This window comes from Kogia breviceps, chromosome 13, assembly GCF_026419965.1.
Source record: "Kogia breviceps isolate mKogBre1 chromosome 13, mKogBre1 haplotype 1, whole genome shotgun sequence".
Classification (NCBI taxonomy): domain Eukaryota; kingdom Metazoa; phylum Chordata; class Mammalia; order Artiodactyla; family Physeteridae; genus Kogia; species Kogia breviceps.
The window spans coordinates 43,704,444-43,727,558 of record NC_081322.1 but is presented as its reverse complement, the minus strand read 5'-3'; the positions used below and the strand labels follow the sequence as shown (position 1 = coordinate 43,727,558).

Sequence of the window (23,115 nt, the reverse complement as noted above, 5' to 3'; positions counted from 1 at the left end):
AAATATAATTTAAGACAGTGTGGGACTTTTGAGAAAGCAAATGGGGACTAAAAAATGAGAAGAAGAAAAGAAAGCAAGAACGAAAGAGAGAGGAAGGGAGAAAACCATTAGTGGCCATTTGGAAGTAGTCAATATAGTCAAAGTAAACCCAGGGCCAGTAATTAATCAACTTTACTTAAGGATGATGCATATGATGGATAGAAGCTATCTCAAGGAATTACCGTCAAGCAACACCTTCCACTGGCTTGGCAAATTCATGATGGTGTGTGCTGGCTGAGAAACACAAGTTTCAAACATTGCTTTCTTTCTGGCCTATCCGTTCCCTCCAAGGGTAGGCGGTGGGGGGCAGGGGCAGGGGGCTGACTCTATTCAAGCTAAAACTCACCTCAGTTTCAAGGAAATATTGGTTTTACAAATTGAGATGTCTGTGATGCAACTGGATTGGCCCAAGGATGGGGAGTTGTGTTTGGGGGACACAGTGACAGTTCATAAACATTATTCTATTTGTCAGCTGAGGCCTAGACTATTATTGCAACAGTCTCCCAACTGGTCCCCCAGGCTCCAGTCTCTCCACTTCAGTGCTCTCTCCACATGGTTATTTGATTAACCCCTCTGTGAGCCTCTCACTCTCTTCTACTAGTAAACTAGTAATCAGCTCCATACCTATCCATACCATATTACCTCCCATTATTCACCCAAAAAATCTTCTCACAATGACTCAGCCAGTCTGCCCTTGCCTGAATGTGCATGTATTTTCACTCTCCTATTCCTGTGTCTATGCTGTTCCATTTGCGTAACATTCCCTTCTCCATGACCTTCCCCCACCAGTCTTTCCATATCTAATTCCTATACCTGTGTGGAGATGCAGCTCAAATCTATAACACCTTCTCTTCTTATTGAGCTCAAAGGGGTCCCTTCCTGCTTAAAGCAATGGATTTATGCCCATCTTGACCACCTGATGTTACCTACATGCTACAAACCTCCCTTACTAGACTGTAAGGTCATCCCATAGTACTATCTACAGTATTACCCACAGCGCTTTGTAGATCCCAAGTAAAAAGATAGTTTGCGCCTGATGCATTATGTATTACGAATTTATAATGTTTTAAAAACAAATATTTAAAAAACGGAAGGAATACAATGTAAGAATCCGATCTAAGAAACATCTCAAAAACAACTTGTCTAAAACTAAACCTTCATCATCTCCATTGCCAACTTGCACCTCCAATTTTCCTTCCCATGTTAGTAATGGCAAATCAATCATTTAAGTCTGTTCAGGCCAAACAACATGGACTTCAGCCTTGAGTCCTTTCTCACTCTCATTCTTCATATCCAGCAAATGTCATTGGTTCTACGTTCAAAATAAATCCAGAATTTGAAGGCTTCTCACATCTATTGCTAACATTATGGACCAAGCCGCCATCATCTCTCACCTGTATTATTGCAAGAACCTCTGAATAGTCTCCCTACTTCCTCCCTCATCTCTTTCCCTAAAGTCTATTTCCCACATGGCAGACAAAATAAGTCAAATCATATCACTTGTGTGCAAAGAACATCCAAATACTTCCCATCTCACTCAGGACGGAAGCCAGAATTGTTAAAATGATCTCAAAGGTCCTACATAACCCACCCCAGTGGCCCCCTGACTTTCTGACACTGTCTCCAACCACTCTTTACCTCCATCACTTCATTCTAGCCTCTTCCTCAACAAGGCCAGCACCTTCCCCCTCTGCAGCTTTCACTCTCTATCCCACAGCAACTTCATTTTTCTCCGTAGCACTTACCATTTGACAGAATGTATTCCATGCATACATATTTCTCTCGTTTGTTTATTCTTTCTCCTACCCGTGCCTCAGTTAGAATGTAAACTTCATGAAGGCAGAAATTTTTATCTGATTTCTCCTTTGCTCTTTGCCAGAGCCTATATAAAAGTGCCAATGGCAAAGGAGACAGAAAATATTTGTTGAATTAATGGGTGATGAATAAATCTTATTTAGAGTGTTAAATATTCAGGGGCTGTAGACCACCTCAGGGATGTGGTGGACAGTGACTTGAGAATCTTTCTTCTAAAGGTCAGAATCTGTACAATTGAACTTTTAGAATCAGATCAGTTTCTCACTTGTTAGAGGAGCAGTAACTGTACTTCAATTCCAAACTATAAGGCACCGTGCAAACATAAGGCATTGTTATGGTTATGTGCTCCCTATTCTGAAATATTTCTTCCAAAGTCAGTTGATTTCCCAAGATGAGCATGTCCAGTATGTGTTTTCTAGAGGATAATGCAAGGGATGCAGAGCTAGACTGTGGAGCTTTTGAGTTAGCCTCTTACAGCCTGGTCTGCAGCTGCTCACGCAAAGCAGGTTAGAAAATATTTTAGCCCTCCGCCCTGCTTATATGCCCACCATGGTGACAGCAAGCCTTCTCTTAAAGAATCTTCTCCTCCTTTGGTGGTGCTGGGGGTGGAGTGTGTGCAAGGACACAAAAAGCCCGTTTGTCAGACCTCCTCTTTTGAAGGTTGCCCAATTCTCCTTAATTGTATCATTTCATTATCAAGTCCCAGGTGCTCCTATTTTCTACTGATCTCATTACTGAGTTACCGGATGCTGATGCCTCTGTACTCAGTTGACTACACTACCACAGAGCATCCATCACTTCACTTTAGCCTGATGAAGTAATTATTCCAGCAGACCTAAAGGAAGGTCACAGCTGAGGCAGTTGATAATCTTTATTAGGACCATTCTCTCTCACCTGTTGGTTTCACCCTTTCTCCATCAGGGTGAACGACTTGGATCACAACATCCTCATTCTATTATCATTCCCAAATGCTCTCTGAGCCCCCTCTTCACTGGTACAGTCCCTGCCCTTGGAGCTGACAGAGCCAGTGTGAGAAGAAACGGCTTCCCAACCTCCTACTGGTCCCTCAGCACTGCCCTTATCCACACTAGCCAGTCCTCCCAAAGTGCCAATCCGAACACTGTGAGCTATTCACAGTAACACTGGAGTTACAGTGACGTGGAGAAAAAGTTTAAAATATTATATACAGTTTGATTCATTTCTGCAAGAAAAAAGGAGGTGGAATCTGTAAAATGGATATATATTAACATATATTTTACACGCACAAAAATATATGTATATATAACTGAATACATAAAATATAAAAATAGATGGAATCCGTTAACACAGATGTAACAAAAGCCTGAAGGTATTTACACCCATTTTCGGTGTTGTCAGTCATTGCCCCAGAATGCTATGATTCCTGGTACCCCTCACTTCCTTCTTGTGTGATAACTGTAATTTCCTATTTTACTGTAATTATTATATTTGGTACTTTTAAAATTCTTTAAATGAAAATATGAGCATGTCATTCCTGGGCTTAAATGTCTTCACTTAAAAGCAATGATCACAATTTTATGATGGGATTGGTCAGAGAAGCAAGCATGAGCTCTCCCTGCCATGAGGTCTCCAGCTGACCATCAAGGGGCAGGAAGTGAAGGTGGGAGATGGCGTCTCCTTCTGCTCTCGCCCCTCTCCGGCAACACGTCTCCGAGCGATTGTGGGGGGAGTTCAGGCCACAGCAAGAGCGCTAGGAGAGGATGGAGCTTTTAAAAGTGGTTCTTCCCTGTCAATAAAATACCACATTGTACCCTTCAAAACTGGTGAAGAGGGTAGGTCTCCTGTTGTGTTCTCACCACAATGAAATATTTTACATGTTTTTATTTTTAAAGAAGTTGTTCTTCCTCACAATAGTTTTCTCGGGCTTTTGAGCAGGATGTGGGTAGGACTGTGAACGGCTCCCCCGCCTTCAGATCTGCATTTTGGGAGGGTCCCTCTGTGGCAGTGAGAGACCAGTAGGAGGCGGGGAAGCTGTTTCTTCTCACCGGGCTCCGTCTCACAGCCCTGAAGGCCATGACAACGTGCTGTGAAGAGGGAGGCTCAAAGAGCCTTTGGAAATCCCACGGCCTTCTCACCCTCCTGTGGCATCGGGGCTCTGGCACATTTGTCCCTCTGTACATACAGTTCTTCCCCCTGGACCACCATTCTTCCCCTCCTCCCCTCAGTTACGACAACACAGTTTCCCCCTTCTGGAGCCTTCTCCCACACTCCCTAGCCGAGCTCCAGTAAAGGGCTTGTTCTAGATGCTCAGTTACCAGCATGTCTGGACTTCTGCTTTCAATTCATGTTCATCACTTTGCATTGCTTACAGGGTCTACTCATGGTCTGTCCCACCAGACTGTGAACTCCTTGAGAGTAAGGATCATGTTTCTATTATTTTACCTCCAGCATCTCACATGCCATACTGAAGTGCTCAATAAATGCTGATTAAATAAATGAATAAGTGAATTAATGAATACATTAATTAAATAAATAATGGATGGATGGATGGAAAGGATGCAGGTGGCACACGGTAAAAGCCAGGTGAGGCTGTGACAAGTGTCACAGTCAGGAGACAAAGCATAGGGAGCACATACTACCCACACCCCGAACAAAAGCCTGAACCAACTGATGGGAAAAGAACCACTTTAGATAGAAGACTTATCCTCTCCCAGCATTCTCACTGTTGCTCCCCCTCAGGTGGCCTGAACTCCCCACAGAGTCATTCACAGAGGAGGCTCATGGCTGGAGAGGAGAGGAGTGTGAGCAGAAAAAGAGACCCCCATCTCCCTCCTTACTTTCCTGCCACTTCATAATCAGTTAGACACCTCACGGCAGGGAGAGCTCATCTTGCTTCTCTGACCAATCTCATCATAAAATTGTCACTAGTACACAGTCCCCACAACGATCCCCTGTCTAATTATGTCCAAGATTAGCACTTAACAATCCTAAATAGCGTCTGACGTGACTTTCTATTTGTAGAAGGGCACATGGGATACATTAACAACACCCTTGCCAGATCCTTGGACACTATGGACAGGCCCAACAACCAAGTGCTGAAGGGAGTGGGCAGCCTTGATCTGTTGATAACTGCAGCAGGGGACTCAGAAGAGAATTCCAGAACCCTCTGTTGATAAAGCCTCCAAACCACCAGATCTGCTGCTGCCAGAACTAAAAATAGCTTGGGCTGGTTGGGAAAGCATTGGTCTGGGAGTCAGAAGGCACGGGGCCCTCACCCTGCAGTAACCGGACTAGTGTCCTTGCCATTTAACCTCTTAGCCTATCATAATGCCATGCTCTCTTCTGTGCATTGGGAATGATGGAGCAGTACCTCTTCCATCATGGGGTAGGTGTGAGTCCCAAAGGAGAGATGGGACATGAAAGTACTTGCTGAATGCCTGGAGAGGGAGAGAAGGAGGGTCATGATAAGAAAGCAGCCATACTGGAGACACTCCGCAGTTGTAGTGTTAGCAGGAATAAAATCCTCCCACACTCAGGCCTTTGATGGTCTTAGGGTGGCCCTTTGGTGATGATTACCTTTGTTCTAGTGCCTTCCAACTTGCTATAAAATAGTCAGCCAGTCTCCTTCCTCGCCTGACTGCTCTGTCACTCTAAGATGCCTCATTCATGGTTAATACAAGAAAGTCCCAAGTAGTAGCCAGAAATGTGAATGGCTATTCTCAGCAAATAAGAGGTTACCCAAGTCACAGGATAAATAAACATGCTTATATTTTCTCTTTAAAAATAATAATTCTGTGCTTTTTTAAGACTTTAAAATACAGTTAGTTAAACAGTAAATATTGAGCAGTTGACTATATACCAGGCTGTGTTAATGCTTTATTCACATTATTTCATTTACTACTCACAAAAGAGGCATCATTATCCCATTTTACAGATGAGGAAACTGACACCCAGAGAGACTAAGTTCTGTCAAGCTCCCAGAACCACTGTAAACAGACTTAGGATTTGAAGCCTATTTTATTTCATACAAAACCCATGCTTCTTGTGTATTTTGCTGTTTTGCCTCAAAAATAATAATACTATCTGCAGAAAGATGAGGAGGAAGAGTTAGAAACATATATTAAATCAAGAAGTTTATATGTCTTGAATAAATGCATTCCTACCCCCATTGCTCAGGCCTCTCATAGAACCTGACACTGCCTGGCAAGCAGGGCAAAGAGGCGCTGGGTCAAATAAAAAGTGTGCGATTAATTGACATTTAACGAAGAACAGGACATAATATATCAGGAAGCAAATGTGAACAGCTTTTGTGTACTGACGAGGTCTATATCTGAAGTCAGAATATAATATGTACCTAAATCACTATTGTTATTATTAATTACTATTTAAAGTTTTTTAAAAGCGAGAGTAGGACAGGATATTTGAGCATCATTTTTTCCTCTTCAGAGTCTGGCCATCTTGTCTCCCAATGTAAGTCTCTTGAAGAACCAACCAAACCAAACATATATTTTTAAGTTATTTTACTTAGTTTAGTGGGTTAACCAGTTTATGTGGAAGAAGATGATCATAATTTAGCTTAATGGTTCATTGCAATACTATTTTTATATCTTGGATTGAAAACATTGCAGATGCTTTGGGAAATATGAAAACTTTTTGCTTCTTCCAGCTTTGGCACTTTTGTATTATACCAATTTGTTGTTGAAAACACCAATGACCTTAGCATCAGATTTACCTGTTTTAGTAGTACTTTTACCACATACCCATTACCAAATGTGTATAACAATGCCTATCTCATTATAGTGAAGAGGGAAATAAATGAGATAATTTATGCAAACTTTTTGGCACCTAGAAGGTACTCAAAAAATTGGGATTTTTGTGAATTTTTTAGTGCAATCTCTTCTATCTCTGAATGTGTGGCCTTTAGTTTGTGAGTTTCAGTGTGGTGTAAATGTGCAAGATAGTTTTGGAATCAGTGAGGAGTGGGGCCAGCTTTCTAGCAGTTGTGTGACTTGGGCAAATGTCTTAATCTCTCAGAACCTCCCTTTTTAATTCTATAAAAAGGAAATAATAGTCCTATTTTGCAAAAATGCTATGAGGCTTGTAAATAACACATGCAAAGTATCTGGCATATTGCAGGTGCAAAATAAATGGCTGCTTTGTTTATCCTTAGATTAAATTATTTTTGTCCTATAAATAGAGCTAATGATTAGACTTTATTGAAATGTTTTGTTGCATGATTGTGAGTGATTTCAAACATCTAGAAACTTAAGTGTTATTCTATGTTTGTCTCACTTAATCCTTTTTAAAACATGTTTGGGTCTTGTAGGAATGTTTAAAGCTCCTTAGGAAGCCAATGAATGCAAAGGTACGTATCAGCTGTAGTGGCCATTGACCCATCCACATGGGTACCCCACATAATTGTAGCTCAACTTCACCCCAAAGCCTTGGAAAGGTTACAAGACAGACAGATGTAGTGGGCATGAGATTACAGGCCAAGAGGAAGAGGTCGGAGCTGTGGGCAGTATATTTGACAGGCTCATACACTGCAAGCCTTGTTCCGGGCCCCTTACAAAGCACCTCTTTAGGACGAAAACAAGATGTTCTTTGTAAATAAAAGTTCATGCATTTGAGTAATGAAGTCATTTTCCAGTGTTGCAGTGAAAGATATTCTTCTCCCAAGCCCTCTGGGTGAGGACAGTCAGGGGGAAGAGGGTGGCCAGCCAGTCTCCAGGGAAGGTATGAGCACAAAGAGCGCAGCAGCCTGTCTCTAGAAAAAGAGAAACACTGCCCAAGAAAGTGGGTGCCCTCCCCCTCTGCCATCTGAGAGCATCCACCTCCGGCTCCAGCCCAGGAATCCCTTTTCCACCCACTTTACTGCAAACTGTCAGGGCCACATAAAAGATGTACATAAATATAGATAAGACATCCGGCACCTTGGCTAAATAAATAAGAGATGTGAGGAAGCCATCACAAAAGCTGAATATTCATCTGGGGCCCTTGGAGGGTGTCCAAACTGAGAGGGGAGGGGAGGCCGCCAGGAAAGGCCCGGCCACGGTGTCTGAAAGACCAGCTTGGAGGGGGAGGGCCTGGAAGTGAAGGTAAAAAGGGAGTGGTGAAAATGGGTGTGGGAAGGAAGCCAGGACAGCGCAGCCCTCAATCCCGACCGCCAGGGACAGGAGGTGGCCGGCGCTTGCGGGGCTCGCCCCAAACGCATCCGCCTCTTGATGCTGAGCTTTAAGCTCCATCCATCTGTACATTCTTCAGCCAGAGCCTCTAGGGAGAGAGAGAAAGTGAGGGAGAGAAACGGAGGGGGAAGACAAAAAGAGGGGAGAGAGAAGGGGGGGTGGGGCAGGCTCTGGCTTACTCTCTCACTCTTCCTTTTCCTACTAAGTTGCTCTCTGGGCTGCCTTGAGTTCCCACATCTGGATACTGCAGACGCACAGAAGGTAAAATAAGCGAGGCACCGCTGCACCACAGGGGGGACCGGCGAGGACCAACAGTGGCCGAGCCCCTGGAAGAGCCCTGTCAGATGTCAGCGGAGAGATGGCTTTGAGCTCAGCCTGCTACGCAGTCCTGCCCCTGTGGCTCCTCTGGGGCGCCGCCTGCTCCCGCGCCGCGTCTGGGGACGACAGCGCTTTTCCTTTTGACATTGAAGGGAGCTCAGCGGTCGGCCAACTAGACCCGCCTGAGACCATCGAGGCCCGCGTGGCTCCCGGAAGCCTGCCGCCTGCTGCCAAGGTACAGTGCCCATGCGATTGTCACCCTGCTGGGGCACCTGTGCCCCGTGTTGTGTGTGTCCCCCTCTCTCCCTCCCTCTTTCCCTTCCCCAGCCGCCTTATGAGTTTCACCTGGGCGGGTCAGTTCAGAAATTTGAAATAAAGAGTTTTACTTTGTACGTTGGATTTGGACTTTGTGATTTGAGAGCTGAGGCTTTGGAACACATCCCTGTTCAAGCTGGTAAAAGGGCATGTGTCCTGCATACTCTGAGTTAGTAGGCTAGACTCTCAGCTGGGGCTGCAGTAGCACGGCTGTGACTTTCCGCCGCTTCTTATGTCCCAATAGAGTCATTTTTGTCAAGCCACACCACTTAACGTGTGTGCCCTGTCACTGGCTTCCTGCTCCTCTGTGATGTTAGGACAGTGGGAACAATACTGCAGGACTAATCTTTTTGTCACAAATTAAACAGAAGGTCCTCTGCAACAGGGGAGGGTGAAGAGTGGGTGAGGGCACTAAAGAAGCTGTTAGGAAACTGCAGAGAAGATACCTTAAATAGACACAAGCCATTATATTCCAGAAACAAGAAGTCATGATGAAAGTCAAGCCCCATCCCAAATGTAAAAATGATGGAGATATGCTACTGATGATATGCTTATTCAAAGAGCTGCTGTTTGAATCTCTTGCAAAAGCGTTTATGTTAAAAGCATAACCAAAGTGTAGAAACTGGGTAAAGGTGGATGAATCCAGAGTAAGTGATTTAAGAACCCCCGAGCCGAGACGGACAACAGCATGTCCAGGGCGTGGGAGATGCTAAACAGGAGGAAAATGAAGTCACCTAAGTTCATGGGAAAGGAAACAGCAGTTGACCTAACACCACACACACACACACACACAGACACACGCACGCACACACACATGCACACACACACCCCCATAGCTATGATTACAGCAACTATAGAACCAAAGCAGTTATGTGGATTGATACATTTCTAATGCCATTGATGCATTTCTAGTGCCATTTCTAACAGCACTGAAGTCTGGATTATTGCTATTAGTCCTACTAATTGTTAGTATAACCATAGTTATTAATTAAACTACTGATAAGATAATATGCATGAAGATGGTCCTTCTCCAGGACTGAGCCCTACCCACACCCCAAAATGAGGGGAGGGTGGGTAGGGCCACAGCATACCAACTCCCATTGTGGTGTGAAATGTAATCCCCATGAGAAAGAGGGGCACGCCTTCTGGTCAACTTTATACTCAGACATGGGGAGAAGCCAGACCAGGAGACACTCCACACAATGAGAAGGCTTCACTTCTCTACAGGCTTGGAATCAACCCCCCAGGAAGCATTATCTCCACCTGTTGCTTTGAGTGGAAAGTTCCAGAATGAAACGCTTAAGAGTAGGATTGCCAGATAGAATACAGAACACCCAATGAAATTTGAATTTCAGATAAACAACAAATAGATCTTGGTTATGTCTCAAATATTTCATGGGATGTATTTATACTAAATTTTTTTTCACTGTTTATCTGAAATTCAGTTTATCTGGGCATCCTACCTTTTTACCTGCTAATTCTAAAAAGACAAGCACACATAACTTTTTCTAACTCTCATCTCACAAAAAGTAAGGAAATAATTATTTGATTTTTTAGGGAAGCTTAAATTTATTGCTGAAACCCTGAGCAATTGCTTATATACTCATCTGTTCAGTGAAATAATAAGAAGGCAGCACAGCAGAGGGTTTTAGATTGCAGGCTTTGCAGTCTGATGGTCCCAAGTTCAAATTTCAGCTTGCCTGCTCCTTACCTTGGGCAAACTACAGATGCCCAACTTGCAGATAAAGAAACTGAGACTTAGATAAGTTATTGATGTCTACTTCATATTTCATACAGTTACTATGATGAAATTAGATAAATACATAGAGGACTTAACACAGTGACTAACATGTATAAATGCTTTATACATCCTACGTGTTGTCTTTATTATTATTATAAAAAATACATGGCTAGTTGGATTAAAAGAAACCCTTATTTGGGAATATTTCTCAGAACTTTATTTTATGGTGCTATTTTACTTAATATTGCTTGTCTGTATCCTTCCAATCAAAAAATGTCATGTAGTGTGTTAAATTTGTAATACTGTTGGAGACTAATAGGTTCAGAATGCCCGTTGAGGCTTCTGGTTTAGGGAAACAGAAAGAATCTATCAGTCATTCCGGAGAGTCATATGATGTAGAAAGGGTGGGATGGGGGTAATTATGTTCCCACTGCATAGTTTCACATAATGCCCTCCAGTCAGCCTGCAGTCCCACAGCAATCCCAATGCCCCACCATCCGGGTTTCCCATGCTTTTTATAGCCAGTAAGGAGAACCTGAAAGCAAATACATTCTGGAGATTTAATAACATGGTACAACCACTCCGCTGAATTGGTTCAGGAGGTTATATTTCATCTGTAGAGAAAAAGAGAACAAGGACTCATACAAGACATTATTCGCGGGCGTTTGGAGAGGTGGATGGATGGATATTCTAAAAATACATTCATTTTATTTGAGTCGGATATATATATATATATATATATATATATATATATATATATATATATATATATATAAATGGTCATTCCTCAATTCTCCTTCAAAGGGAAGAAAGAAAACTAGTAAAGCAAGCATGGAGCAGTGGGAGGTGCTAGGCTGACGGCCTTCCTAAGGCTCTCCCATGCCCCTCCATAGCAGGACTGGCATCCTCTCCACCCTCAGCACAGACTAGGGCACACTGGTGCACAGTGTGGGGTAGGAGAACAAAAACATTCAATATGCACTGAATAAAAGGATGGGAAGCATGGGCTGACCAAGCAGGAAGGCCCCTCCTTTCCTTCTAAAATAAGCACAAGCTCCTCCAGCATGCAGAGAATTTGAAAAGAGAAGCACCATGGGTAACTCTGTGCTAGTTGCTAGGATTTTCCTACTATCTGCTTTTTTACAAGTAGATAATTTACTGAGTCCATTATTTCTGAGTATATGGTGAGAACAATGATTCTCAGCAGGTGGGGGTGGGCAAAGGGGAAACTAGGTAGTGTCAAAAAGTGTATTTAGTATTCTAATATTCCACATTTAAGAAAAGAAAGTCTTAATTTTATTATACACATTATAGCAAGTGAAACTAGGCAGAAGTCTTCTTGGCCAATATAGAGATGCAGAAGAATGGGAGGGGATGCAGGGATGGAGATGGGAACAGGCCCTCAGGAGAGGGTATCAGAGTGTCCTTAGGAAGAGTGACATTCTTGTCTATCAAAAAGAAGCAGGAGTTAAACAAGGTCAAGAACACAGGTTAGAGGTTGATTAAAAGAAACCCTTAGTTGGGAGTATTTCTCAGTACTTTATTTTACGGTGCTATTTTACTCAATATTGCCATATCTCTGTTGTCTATATCCTTCATGGCTGGAAAGAAGCCACCCAGACACTCAGAGAGGAGTGGGGACTTTGCTGGAAGGGCAAAGCGGGAGGTGGTGGAAGGTGACAGTGCTGTTACTGCCTTTGGTAGATTATTGAGAAAATAAGGGAAATAACTGAGCAAACTTCCCTGAGAGGAGAAACCAGGAGTTTATCTCCTGATAACCTGACTGGATTTTGCAGTTGCTGTTCTTAGCTTCCCTCCAAGAAGATTCATGCCCCAGGAACCACAAAGGTACCTCGCGCTAGACAAACTTGCTTGCTTAAAAAAAAAACAAAGCAATATGAACTAGACTAATTTTGAGGGACTTTTCTTCTAGACTCCCTTCATGGTTAATCTGTGATCCCATGCTCTAACACATAGTTAGGTGCCCTGCCACTAAAGGATTGTAGTATGTTTATCAAAAGACAGCTCAGATCCCTTTCACTGTCTGCTTTCCGTTGCCTTATCTTGCTCCCTTACTTTGAGAAAGGCTTTGTAGAACAACATCAAGACTTCCAGTCACTGGCCTGGGCCATCATTCTATACCGCTGTTCAACAGATCAGTTGGTAATTTAACACCCACACCCCACCCCCAGCCTGGCATGCAGTCATTATTTCACTCACTTAATACCATCCAAAGAGCAGGTTTGGAGACCTTCCATGTACACAGTAATAAAGCAGGCACCAGGCGGGACAGAAAGAAGGCAGAGTCACATCCCTACCCTCAAGGAGTAAGCAATCTAAGACAGAAAAATATACACGTAGCCACTATATAAAGCAGAATGAATTTATGTTCTGTAAGAGCGGCTATCAGCTAAGTGCCATGGGGCTAATGTGGAAAAAGTATTATTCCTGGGCTAGGCCAGTAGGGCACAGCCACTTACTCACCAAACACCAAAGAAAGTTCCCGGGAAACATTATTTTACAAGGACTGGAATACAGTAACGGTAATAATAATAATAGCGTGGCTTATTGATGACACTCATTGAGTATTTACCACGTGCCAGACACTGGTCTAAGCACTTTCCATGAGTTATTTCCTTTAGCCCTCATAATAGTTCAGTGGGATTGGTGTAGTTATTATCCCATTTTGCAAACGTGGAAACTGAGGCACAGAGCATTTGCTCAGGCAACCTGCCTGGTAAGTGGCCCAGCTAGGAAGGAGTTTATGAAAGTAATTCAACTGTGCAAGAATATCTAGAAAAATGTGGTGAGGTAAATAGAACTATCTGTAGGAACAATTTTAGTCAAAGTTTGGGAATTTCTTAAAGTGAAGATATATAAAATACCATTCCAAGACCATTTATGCAGTGCTTGCTAGATGAGTAGCATAAACTACATGGCCTATCTTACATAATTTATTATAAAACCGCTGGAAAACAGAGAATTCCATTTGCTGTAATTCCAGAGTTCTCAGATTTAACCAGAAGAAATTTTTTTTAAATTGTGGTAAAATATACACAAAATTTATTATTTTAACCATTTTTTTTTTTTTTTTTGCGGTATGCGGGCCTCTCACTGTTGTGGCCTCTCCCATTGCGGAGCACAGGCTCCGGACGCGCAGGCCTAGCGGCCATGGCTCACGGGCTTAGTTGCTCCGCGGCATGTGGGATCTTCCCGGACCAGGGCACGAACCCGTGTCTCCTGCATCGGCAGGCGGATTCTCAACCACTGCGCCACCAGGGAAGCCCTATTTTAACCATTTTTAAGTGACATTAGGTAATTCACCATTCATCACCATCCATCACCATCACTACCATCCATCTCGAAAACTTTCATCTTCCCAAACTCAAATTCAATACATATTAAACAATAATACCTGTTAGCCTTTTCCCCAGGCCCTGACAACCACCATTCTACTCTCCGTTTCTATGAATCTGACTACTCTAGGTATCTCATATAAGTGGAATCTACAGTATTTGTCACTTTGTGCCTGGCTTATTGCACTTAACATAATGTGTTCAAGGTTCATCTATGTGGTACCATTTGTCCAAATGTCATTCCTTTTTAAGGCTGAATAATATTCCATTGTATGTATATATCACAGTTTATTTATCCATTTGTCTGTTGATGGACATTGAGTTATTTCTACCTTTTGGCTGCCGTGAATAGTGCTGCTATGAACATTGTTCTACAATTATCCATTTGAGTCCCTGCCTTCAGTCCTTCGGGTATACACCTAGCAGTGGAATTGCTGATCTTATGGAACAGAGACAGTTTTAAAACTCACGATTTTTATGGAGGCCGAGCAAAAATTAACTGGGCAGGGTAAGGAACACATCCTGTGAGTGGTGGGGCCCAAACAACAGCAGAGGAAGGGATGCCTCTTCTAGAGGGCACCCACCTCTCTGTGTTGCCAGGCCTTCTGTTTTTTTACAAGAAGACAGAATCTGGATTCTTAAGTGAAATTGCTGACTCAGTTTTTTTAATGCCCTGTGGGAAGCACATCTGAGGACTGTTTATTTGCAGTCTATCTGCTTTACGACATTTGAAATTCACCTTTCATCAAAGGCGCAATGTGGGCATCTAGCCAGACAGATGTGCTATGAATCCAGCTCCCCTACTTTCTAGCTGTTTGACTTTAGGCAAATTAGTTCATTTTTCAGAGGCTCAGGTTGTTTGATTTTAAAATGAATACAAATGTATTTTCTTTGCAAGATATTTGTGAAATTTAAGTGAAATCGTGTGATAAGCTGCCTAACTCAAAGTCTGCCCTCATTTTCTCTTCTCTCCCTCCCTCCTCACCCTTTTTCTTCCATTATCTGTTTTTATCTACCTGCGAGTTCAGATTTGTAGTATCAGTCTATTTTCATCTAAATTTTTACTTATTCTGTAAATTTGATTACTTTCAACTTTTGCTTACAAATTTGCTGATTATCCAACATTGGACAAGAAGGAGACTAGTTTAACTATTAAAATCATTGTATCCCTAATGGTTCTTTAAACATAACCTTTCCCCAGAAATAGGCTAATCTGAGCAGTTAAGAGAAATGAATGAGTTTTCTCGAATACCCAAAAAACTAAACAAAAAACCCAGCATATTTGCTATGACAAGGACTATAACCTTGTTTTTTTCCCTTTCACAATTAAATTCTAAAATCTGACTTGTCATAGATTCTTGAAGCATATAATGCCAAAAACACTCCTCTCCTTTAGGGTTTTTCCTTGCTCAAAGTAACTACATAAATATAACGATGGCCAGACATAGTTATGAGACATTTGATTAGTTAGAAACCATTAAAATCAGATTGCCAGTACATGCTTTGAGTTCCAAAACTTAGCATTTCCAAACAATTACTTTTGTGTTTTCTAAAGTAAATAATCTGCTACTTGACTGAGATATAGTGACCACATAGAAGAATATTTAAATATCTATGCCAGCATTTGCCAAAAAGCAGCATTCTTTTTTCAATTGCTTTTTTTTTTTTGCTCCTAGTGTGGTAAAGTTAAATTCTGGGAAATGGTTTACTAAAGGGAAGTTTAACCACAGATGTTTGTAATTCCAACTTAAGTTTCCCATCAAAGTCTTAATGAAATTCAGCTGCCAAGCAGTCAGCTCTGAATCTGAGTCTTTTTATCATGAGAAACTTGGGGAAAACAGCATTCCAAGGCTGACTGGTAGTGGGAAACTGTCCATATTCAAGCCCAAATCCTCTACATAAAGGAAAAAAAGAATACATGAAGAAACAAATTCTCTTTAAAAAAAAAAAAGGAGTGGGGGGTGGTCAAATGTCCTTTAAGTAACATGTAATATGGCCCTCTTTTCACTCCAGGAATTTCTTAGTTTGTGTGTTGTGCTTTGTTGGAGGCTAGAGATCTAGTGTTTACCTAAATGGAGTGAAGTATCAATGTTTATGACTCCATGAGAACCAATGAGTTGGAGAAATCCCATAACATTAACAGCTGCATTAGCCCAAGCCCCTTGGAGACTAGAGCAGTGATCCATGCTGCATACTACAGCTAAAAGGATGCTTGAGCACAGTGCAGATTCTATATATTAATATTTATTTTGAAATTATGCCTTCCATTACATGGAGTGGCATGATTACTTTAAAGGAAATTGAGATGTCTAGAGATCAAAGATGTCTTCACTAAAACTCACCTTGGACGTGACTGTTACATGCAATACTGTTGTCTGTTTACAAAGTGAACTGCTGCATGGCACACTGCACTGAGCAGCTCTGTAAAGCCAAATGTCGACCCAAAGGAATGCGTAATACAGACACAAGCAGAAGGCAAGATAAATATCTAAAAAGTCTTGTACCGTGGGATGCCAGGGCTGTAGAACCATCTAGAATCACTGCAAGAGCCAGAGCACAAATTCAGGGTTTAAAATCATGGCTGGCTGCTTCTTCCACACAGAATTATTCCACAGTGCCTTTCAAGGTTCACAGCCACAGTGTGTATGTTTCCCTTTGATGATCAGTGATAAAATTTGACAAGCTAAGCGTGCCCTAAGTGTAACCTCTCTTCCTGCTGATATGCCATGAGTGCCTAGGAGCAGCAGAGCAGTTCTGTCATCTGTGATTCTGTTAAGCCCCAGGTCACACAGGTGAGGTGCTAAATGCCTGTTATTTGGAGACTGAACTGAGTCTGAATGCCTGGAGATGGGCCAGTGTTTCTTTGTGGTGCATGAATAACTGCCTCATTCTATATTGTTCCCTTGGAATTGTTGTCTGTCGTGATCAATGCCAGCAGACACCCTGAAATTCTTATCAGAGACAAGCCCTGAAGCCTCTATTGCAGCACAGAATTCAGCATAGAGGAGACGTGTTTGAATGCGGAGCCAGTGGGTGGTTATTATTGGATGTATAACTCTATTGGACCTTGCACTGGGAACCATAAAATCAAAGGGATCATAGGATGTTAGATCTAGAGAGTTTAGAGATTCAAACCCTCTCATTTTGTAGGTAAGGAAGCTTGGTCTCAGAGGGGTTGGGGTGCTTCACCCAAGGACACAAAGTTCATTAGCAGCAGTACCAGGAACTATGTCTTCTGACTTCCAGCCTTATTTTCTTTCAAATTATTTCAATCAGCTGAATCATCCTTAGCTTTAGAACTGGGGATCATTAAGTAAAATATATATTTTTTAATAAAATATATATATGTATACACACAGATATATATATATATATACACATATATATATATATATACAGATATATTTTTAAGAGAAGAATTGGTTACTTCTAATATACTATCACTTTACTCTTCATTGTTTCTAGTTAACCTTAAGTTGAATTATCAGTAGGAGAGTCTCCCAGAATTGAGTGGAGTGGGAAAAGCACTGAACCGTGAGTCTGGAACTAACTATTCTTGTTCTTGGTCATGCCACTAACAGCCAGATTGCCCTTACCAGTTAGAGGAACCTGGGTAAGTCCCTTCACCTCCTGGGACAGCTTGAAAAGAACAAAACAAAATCAAGGTTACTTCAAGCAACCAAGTTCTATAATTGACTAATAAATAGATCAAATTGTAAACTACTTAAAGGGAAGCTGACCTAAGGAACAGAATCACTCAGAGTCACAGCTGCTGTCCTAGTTAGAACCCCAAGATTTAGTATCCAGAACCTGAGGGAAACACAGGGTCCTGATCTGGTTACGAGGGTTGGGTGGGGATGGTTTCAGAGTCCTTTTTCCTGCTTCCTTCAGGGGCAGAGCTGAGGATGGTTTGCAGGACAGAGCACTGGCCCAGCCACGGACATAAGCCTTTCCAAGATGACACGCCCAGGAGGTTTCCCAGCCAGCATCCGGTGCAGACACCTAAGTGTGTCCAATAAATACTAATGGTCTCCCATGCCCAGGGTTCCTGCTGCCATCTGCCCTCTCCAGACCCTTCAGGGCGACCCTAAGCATGAAGCTCCACATGGAAACACAAGAAAGATGACAATGGACGAGATAAGGGACATAGGGACTGTGTCTCTGAGTCTTCTAACACTTAAGTGACATGTGACAGAGGGTCCAGAGAGGAGAATATCTTTTCACTCTGCACAAAAGGAAGGAAGAGCCAGTGAGGGCTTATTAACTCATTAGAAACATCAACTGAAATCACTGCATTATAGTAGACACAATAATGCCACCAACTAAGCCTTCATGACAAGGTAAAGAGGAAGCTTAATTTGATAGCCTGCTCTAGATTGAGCAGGATACGACATTTGGAAGCAAATATTTTAAAGGACCTTTCTGGAAGTCAGAATTGCCAGTGTGTGAGGGAGCCTGCCCTGGGGGTGTGATTGACTGTGGGGAGGAGGGGTCGAAATCGTGGAGACTCCAACTGTGGCCCAAGGACAGCGGCACCAGCAGCACATGGACCCGTACGGGGAATGCAGACTCCCAGGTCCCGCTCCGGAATCAGAATGTGCATTTTCACCAGATACCCAGGTTGTTCACATGTACATTAAAGTATGAGAAGCACTAGTCTCTAAAATGCAGCTGGTCTTAGATTTTAATGGACTTCAGGAAATTGAGAATCCAGAAAAGGGAAGTGTTTTTGACATAATTATAGAGAGGCCTAAAAAATAAAACCAAATTATGGCTGCATGAGGCTAGTGAGAGAGCTCATAGGCCCACCGGTGTACTAGCCCCCAGCCTGGAATAAAAATCAAAGAAAATTGCTGCTTCAAGGCATCTGGAGGAACTGAGAAGGTAACATCACTTCCTGAAACCCTAGCCCACATGCAGCAGGTGTTCAGGAAGGGAATTTAAAGAAAGACATGAATAATAATAATATTTTTAGTGTTTGTTAAAATGCTGAGAGGATATCAAACAAACAGACAAAAAAGACAGACATGAAATGACAAGGAAGGTTTCCTACACCCAGCACACACAGCCTAGAAACAGGACCACTGGAGATCTGTGTCCTTGAGGGGAAGGGAGCAGAGACGGGAAGAATTTACTCATGGAACCTTCTTGGAAACAGGGAGTTGCCAGACTCTTAGGAAATAGTGGGATTATAACGTCTCTCCTGCTAACAAGGGAGGCTTTCTAATTCAGGATACTGTGTCTTCGGGGAGTGAGGAGTGTGGTCTCTGGCCTAAACTAGAAAGATACTTGATAAGAGATATGGAAGAGCTAGTTCCCCGGAATGAGAATTGCCAAGGCTAGCCCTCAAAATGGAACCTCTCTAGAGGGATTGAGATGTGCAGGAAAGTGCTCTTGAGACAGGGTCTCGGCCTCCTCCTGCATCAGCAGAGTCATCTCCATTCTCCTGGCCCATTCCAGGTCTCCCTGATGCAGCCACAGCCCTGAGAGGGCCCCTTGTTATTCTGTGACAGCCTTACAGGACAGCTGTCATCCTTTTGATTTTAATGCCTAACCACCTGCTTAGCACTAGCTGTGTCCTAGGCATTGTTTGAGGTGCTCTATGTGTATTATTAATTTTGCTCATAACGTAATGAGGAAAGCACTGCTATTAGCACTATTCTACACTTGAGGAAACTGAGTCATCTAGAACTTGAGTAATTTACCCAACATCACAGTTTAGGGAATCTGGCTCCAAGCTCTTAATCTCTGTCCTGTAAATGACCCTCTAATGTCTGCTTCTAAATCTCAGAGTGTCTTACAATAGCTCAGCTAACAGGAGTCCCCAGGATCATCCAGGAATGCCAGAGTGGTCTTAGAAGCTGATGAGTCTATTTAAAGAACATTTAAATGAGTGGTATGTTTATACTTTGACTTGTTTTTCAAGTTATAGAGTAAACTCACTCTATCATCTCAATAACAATAGGAGGTTCTTCTTTAGGCATAATAGGAATAAAGATTGACATAATATCTGAATGTATATGTATTTATGTATCTCAAAATATGCTAAGCATTAGTCATTTCAGTGGAATCCTGAGTTTACATTAGGGACCTACAACTTAAAAGAACCTGATAGAAGGCTAAAGAAAGAACTTGAACTGTAGTAAAAGCAGGATCTCAGGGGAAATGATTAGACAAAGTATGTCAATCATAGGAAAACTGAATGAAGTCTTAGAAACTATTTATCTTTAAAAATTTTTCTTTATAAAGGAAAATATGGAAAGAAATGGAGTTTGGCAACTGAAAGTATTCAAGTCAGACACATAAGCTGTTAACTTCTTTGCTAGAAATTTTCAAGCACTATATAAAACAACATGTCTGAAATAAGTGAGTTATTCGTTCAGCTCACAGTGATTAAGAGCTGAGAGGAACCAAGCAAGGCATCAGTGATTCTGTCTGAAACAAACCCAGGTAGCCTCCACCCTGCTGGACCAGGAGGTTAGATCTGCTAGCAGCAGTCAGTTGTGGAGTCTACTGTTAGCCCAGAAGAAAGGAAGGTGTTACAGTAGCGGTCCCCCAGATAATCACGCCCAAGAATCTCTACTGCTTCTCCTATACCTCTAGCCTCAGGTTTTGAAATGTTTTGCTTACTGTGTTAGTTTGCTAAGGCTGCCATAACGTTATACCACAGACTGGGAGATTTAAACAACAGAAATTTATTTTCTTACCTTTCTGGAGGCTAGAAGTCTGGAATCAAGGTGTCATCAGGCTTGGTTTCTGGTGAGAGCTCACTTCCTGGATTGTAGATGGCCACCTTCTCTCTGAGTCCTCACATGGCCTTTTTCCTGTGCACATGCAGAGAGAGAGAGAGAGAGAGAGAGAGATCCTCTTTTATAAAAACACCAGTTTATCAGATTAAGGCCTTACCCTTATGATCTCACTTAACCTTTACTAGCCCCTTGTATGCCCTACCTCCAAATACACTCATATTAGGCACAGAACTTCAACATATGAATTGGGATGGGGGAGGGGTGTTAACTGAGTTGGTAACACCTACGGAGGGAAGTGTGGTAAGCAGTAACTCTTTTTTTAATTAGGCAAAGTAATGTATAATAGCAAAAGAGAGCTTCTGGTAAAACAAGTAGTGTTATCACTGTGTATTAACCTCAGCCAAAAGCAAAAACAAACACAAAAATTTCATTAGCATTTCATTTTGATTGTACATTTTTATGAATGTGTCACAGTTAATTTTTATTAGATATTGTGAAATATGGAGAATAGTACATTCAGCCCTATATTGCCACCTTGTATTCCTTAGGTGTCCAGGGACACTTGATTGATTAGCATTAATGTTTCTATTCTCTTATTTTAAAAAGGTACCTACTACCTCAGCAAGTTGCTTTGTATGATATAAATAGGAATAGAATCCAGTTAAAGAGATAAAACAAGTAAACATAGTGTAATACAATTAAATGTTATCAAAACTCTTAGAGGGTTTAAAAGGAATGTTCACTCCCGGTGGGAAGTTCACAAGTGAATTCATGGAAGAGGTGACATTTGAGTTGAATCTTTAAGATTGAGGAAAGTGCAAGCTGAGGGGATAGGGTAAGTAAAGTCAAAAGACACAGGGTTCTTCTGGAAAGCGATATAGTCCTAGTTGGTGGTACTGGATAACAGGGAGCCACTGGAGATTTCAGAGCAGAAAAGATGCTCAATGAGAATTCTTCATCAACATTAATCTAGACATGGGCTATTGGATGGAGGACGCAGTAGGCAGCAGAGAGCCTGGAATCAGGGTAACTTATATCATGTATTGGTAATTGTCCAGGAACGAGTAAGAAGGGTCTGGATTTAGATGGTGGCCATTGTCTGGAAAGGAGAAAACAGACGCTGGAGTCATTGCAAAGGTTTTATCAGATGACTTGCCCTGTTTTGGAGAGCAAGGATGACAGAGAAGTCAGAGGTGCTGCTGCTGTTTGTAGAAATGTATTACATCATGGGAAAAAATCTTGGGTTCAAAGACCTTTGAACACAAGACCTACTAAATCAGTGGCTTTCAAGCTGAGGCTTCATGGAAATGCCTTGCCTTGGGTATAACTTGGAGTGAGGGAGGCTGAGCAGCAAGAAGTGGGGGCTCTTCTTCCTTCAACCAGTGCATCTTTTTAATGTTTTATAGATGAATTCTACATGAGATTTCCCTGGGGAAAAAAGGAGTTCTCTGCCCTACAGTGTTTGAGAACCATGACGCTGGAGGCTTTCGAGTTGATATTCTAAATCATGACAGGTCTCCAAAATATTGCCCAAAATCTCATTCAAATCAGTGCTTCCTAGGCAGTTTCTCAGTGTTACATATACCTGCCTCTGGCCCAGTGCGTATTGCTGATTACACAGAGCTGCTGGTGCTCTGAGCATCTCTGCTGCGGCTCCAAACACAAGCTAGAAATCACTGAACAACTGGTGCTCTCCTGAGAGATATTTTTATGCTTCCTGTTCCCTGTCTGAGGATATTTTTGGCCCTTTCCTAGGAAATTCCACTTTTGTCTCAGTTATTACCTGAGAGTGCTGAGGAAAAGGCAAAGGAGTTTTGGAAAGTTTTGGAGGGTGGTAGTGGGTTGAACAGATAACCGGTATCTTTCAGTCCTCATAGGAACAGTCAGATGTTTGTATGGTTCTTATTTTTCTAAACCAATGGTTTCATCATTATTAACGTCATCTTATCCTAAACCTAAACAGTTACTCACCTGCACTCTGACCTAAAAAGACAGCTCTTAGTCTTACTTTCCCCTCCCTCAACACAGGGTTACACCCATCTTTGGTCCTTCATCTCCAAAGGCCAAAATGCTTCCACTATGAGTGTTATGTCTATTAAAAGGGAGAAAATAAACATTTAAAACCATATTTGATTTTTTTTATTTGAATGAAAAAAGTGACACCTTGAGCATTTCACAGTGTTATTAAGGCAAGTTGCCACTTATTTTATTTTGCTTTATGACATATATTCAGAACACTGAGAGAGAAATGATCTGCTGATAAATTAGGAAAGCTTCCTATATATCTCAACCCAAGTTTAAAGAGCACAGCTTTCAAAAAGCTCTTGACATTGGGCAAATGTTATTTACAACTGAAGAATATTGGAATTTCCAATGACTACTAACTCATTTGAAAAACAATGTTAATACTTTAAAGCTTCCATGAGGGGATATGGGGATATATGTATACATGCAGCTGATTCACTTTGTTATACAGCAGAAACTAACACAACAATGTAAAGCAATAAAGATGTTAAAAAAAAAGTAAGTTTTAATTTCTAAAAAGTTAAATAAATAAATAAAAATAAAGCTTCCATGATTTACAAGGTATATTTGTACATATTTCCACCTTTATTCCT

At 41.8% G+C, this 23,115-nt stretch overlaps 1 protein-coding gene across 4 annotated transcripts in view; it reads left to right on the top strand.

Annotated features, from left to right (window-relative positions):
* The first annotated feature begins 7,926 nt into the window (after positions 1-7,926).
* Positions 7,927-23,115, top strand: part of LAMA4 (laminin subunit alpha 4) — a 152,149-nt gene continuing 136,960 nt past the window's right edge. For 2 of the 4 annotated variants that reach the window (XM_067011675.1, XM_059082889.2), the window contains exons 1-2: positions 7,960-8,123; positions 8,225-8,571. In XM_067011675.1, the coding sequence (XP_066867776.1) occupies positions 8,377-8,571 (195 nt within the window). In that variant the 5' untranslated portion in view covers positions 7,960-8,123; positions 8,225-8,376. Of the gene's footprint in view, positions 8,124-8,224; positions 8,572-23,115 lie in introns of all 4 variants that reach the window. The other 2 variants (XM_059082890.2, XM_067011676.1) reach the window with 2 other exon arrangements.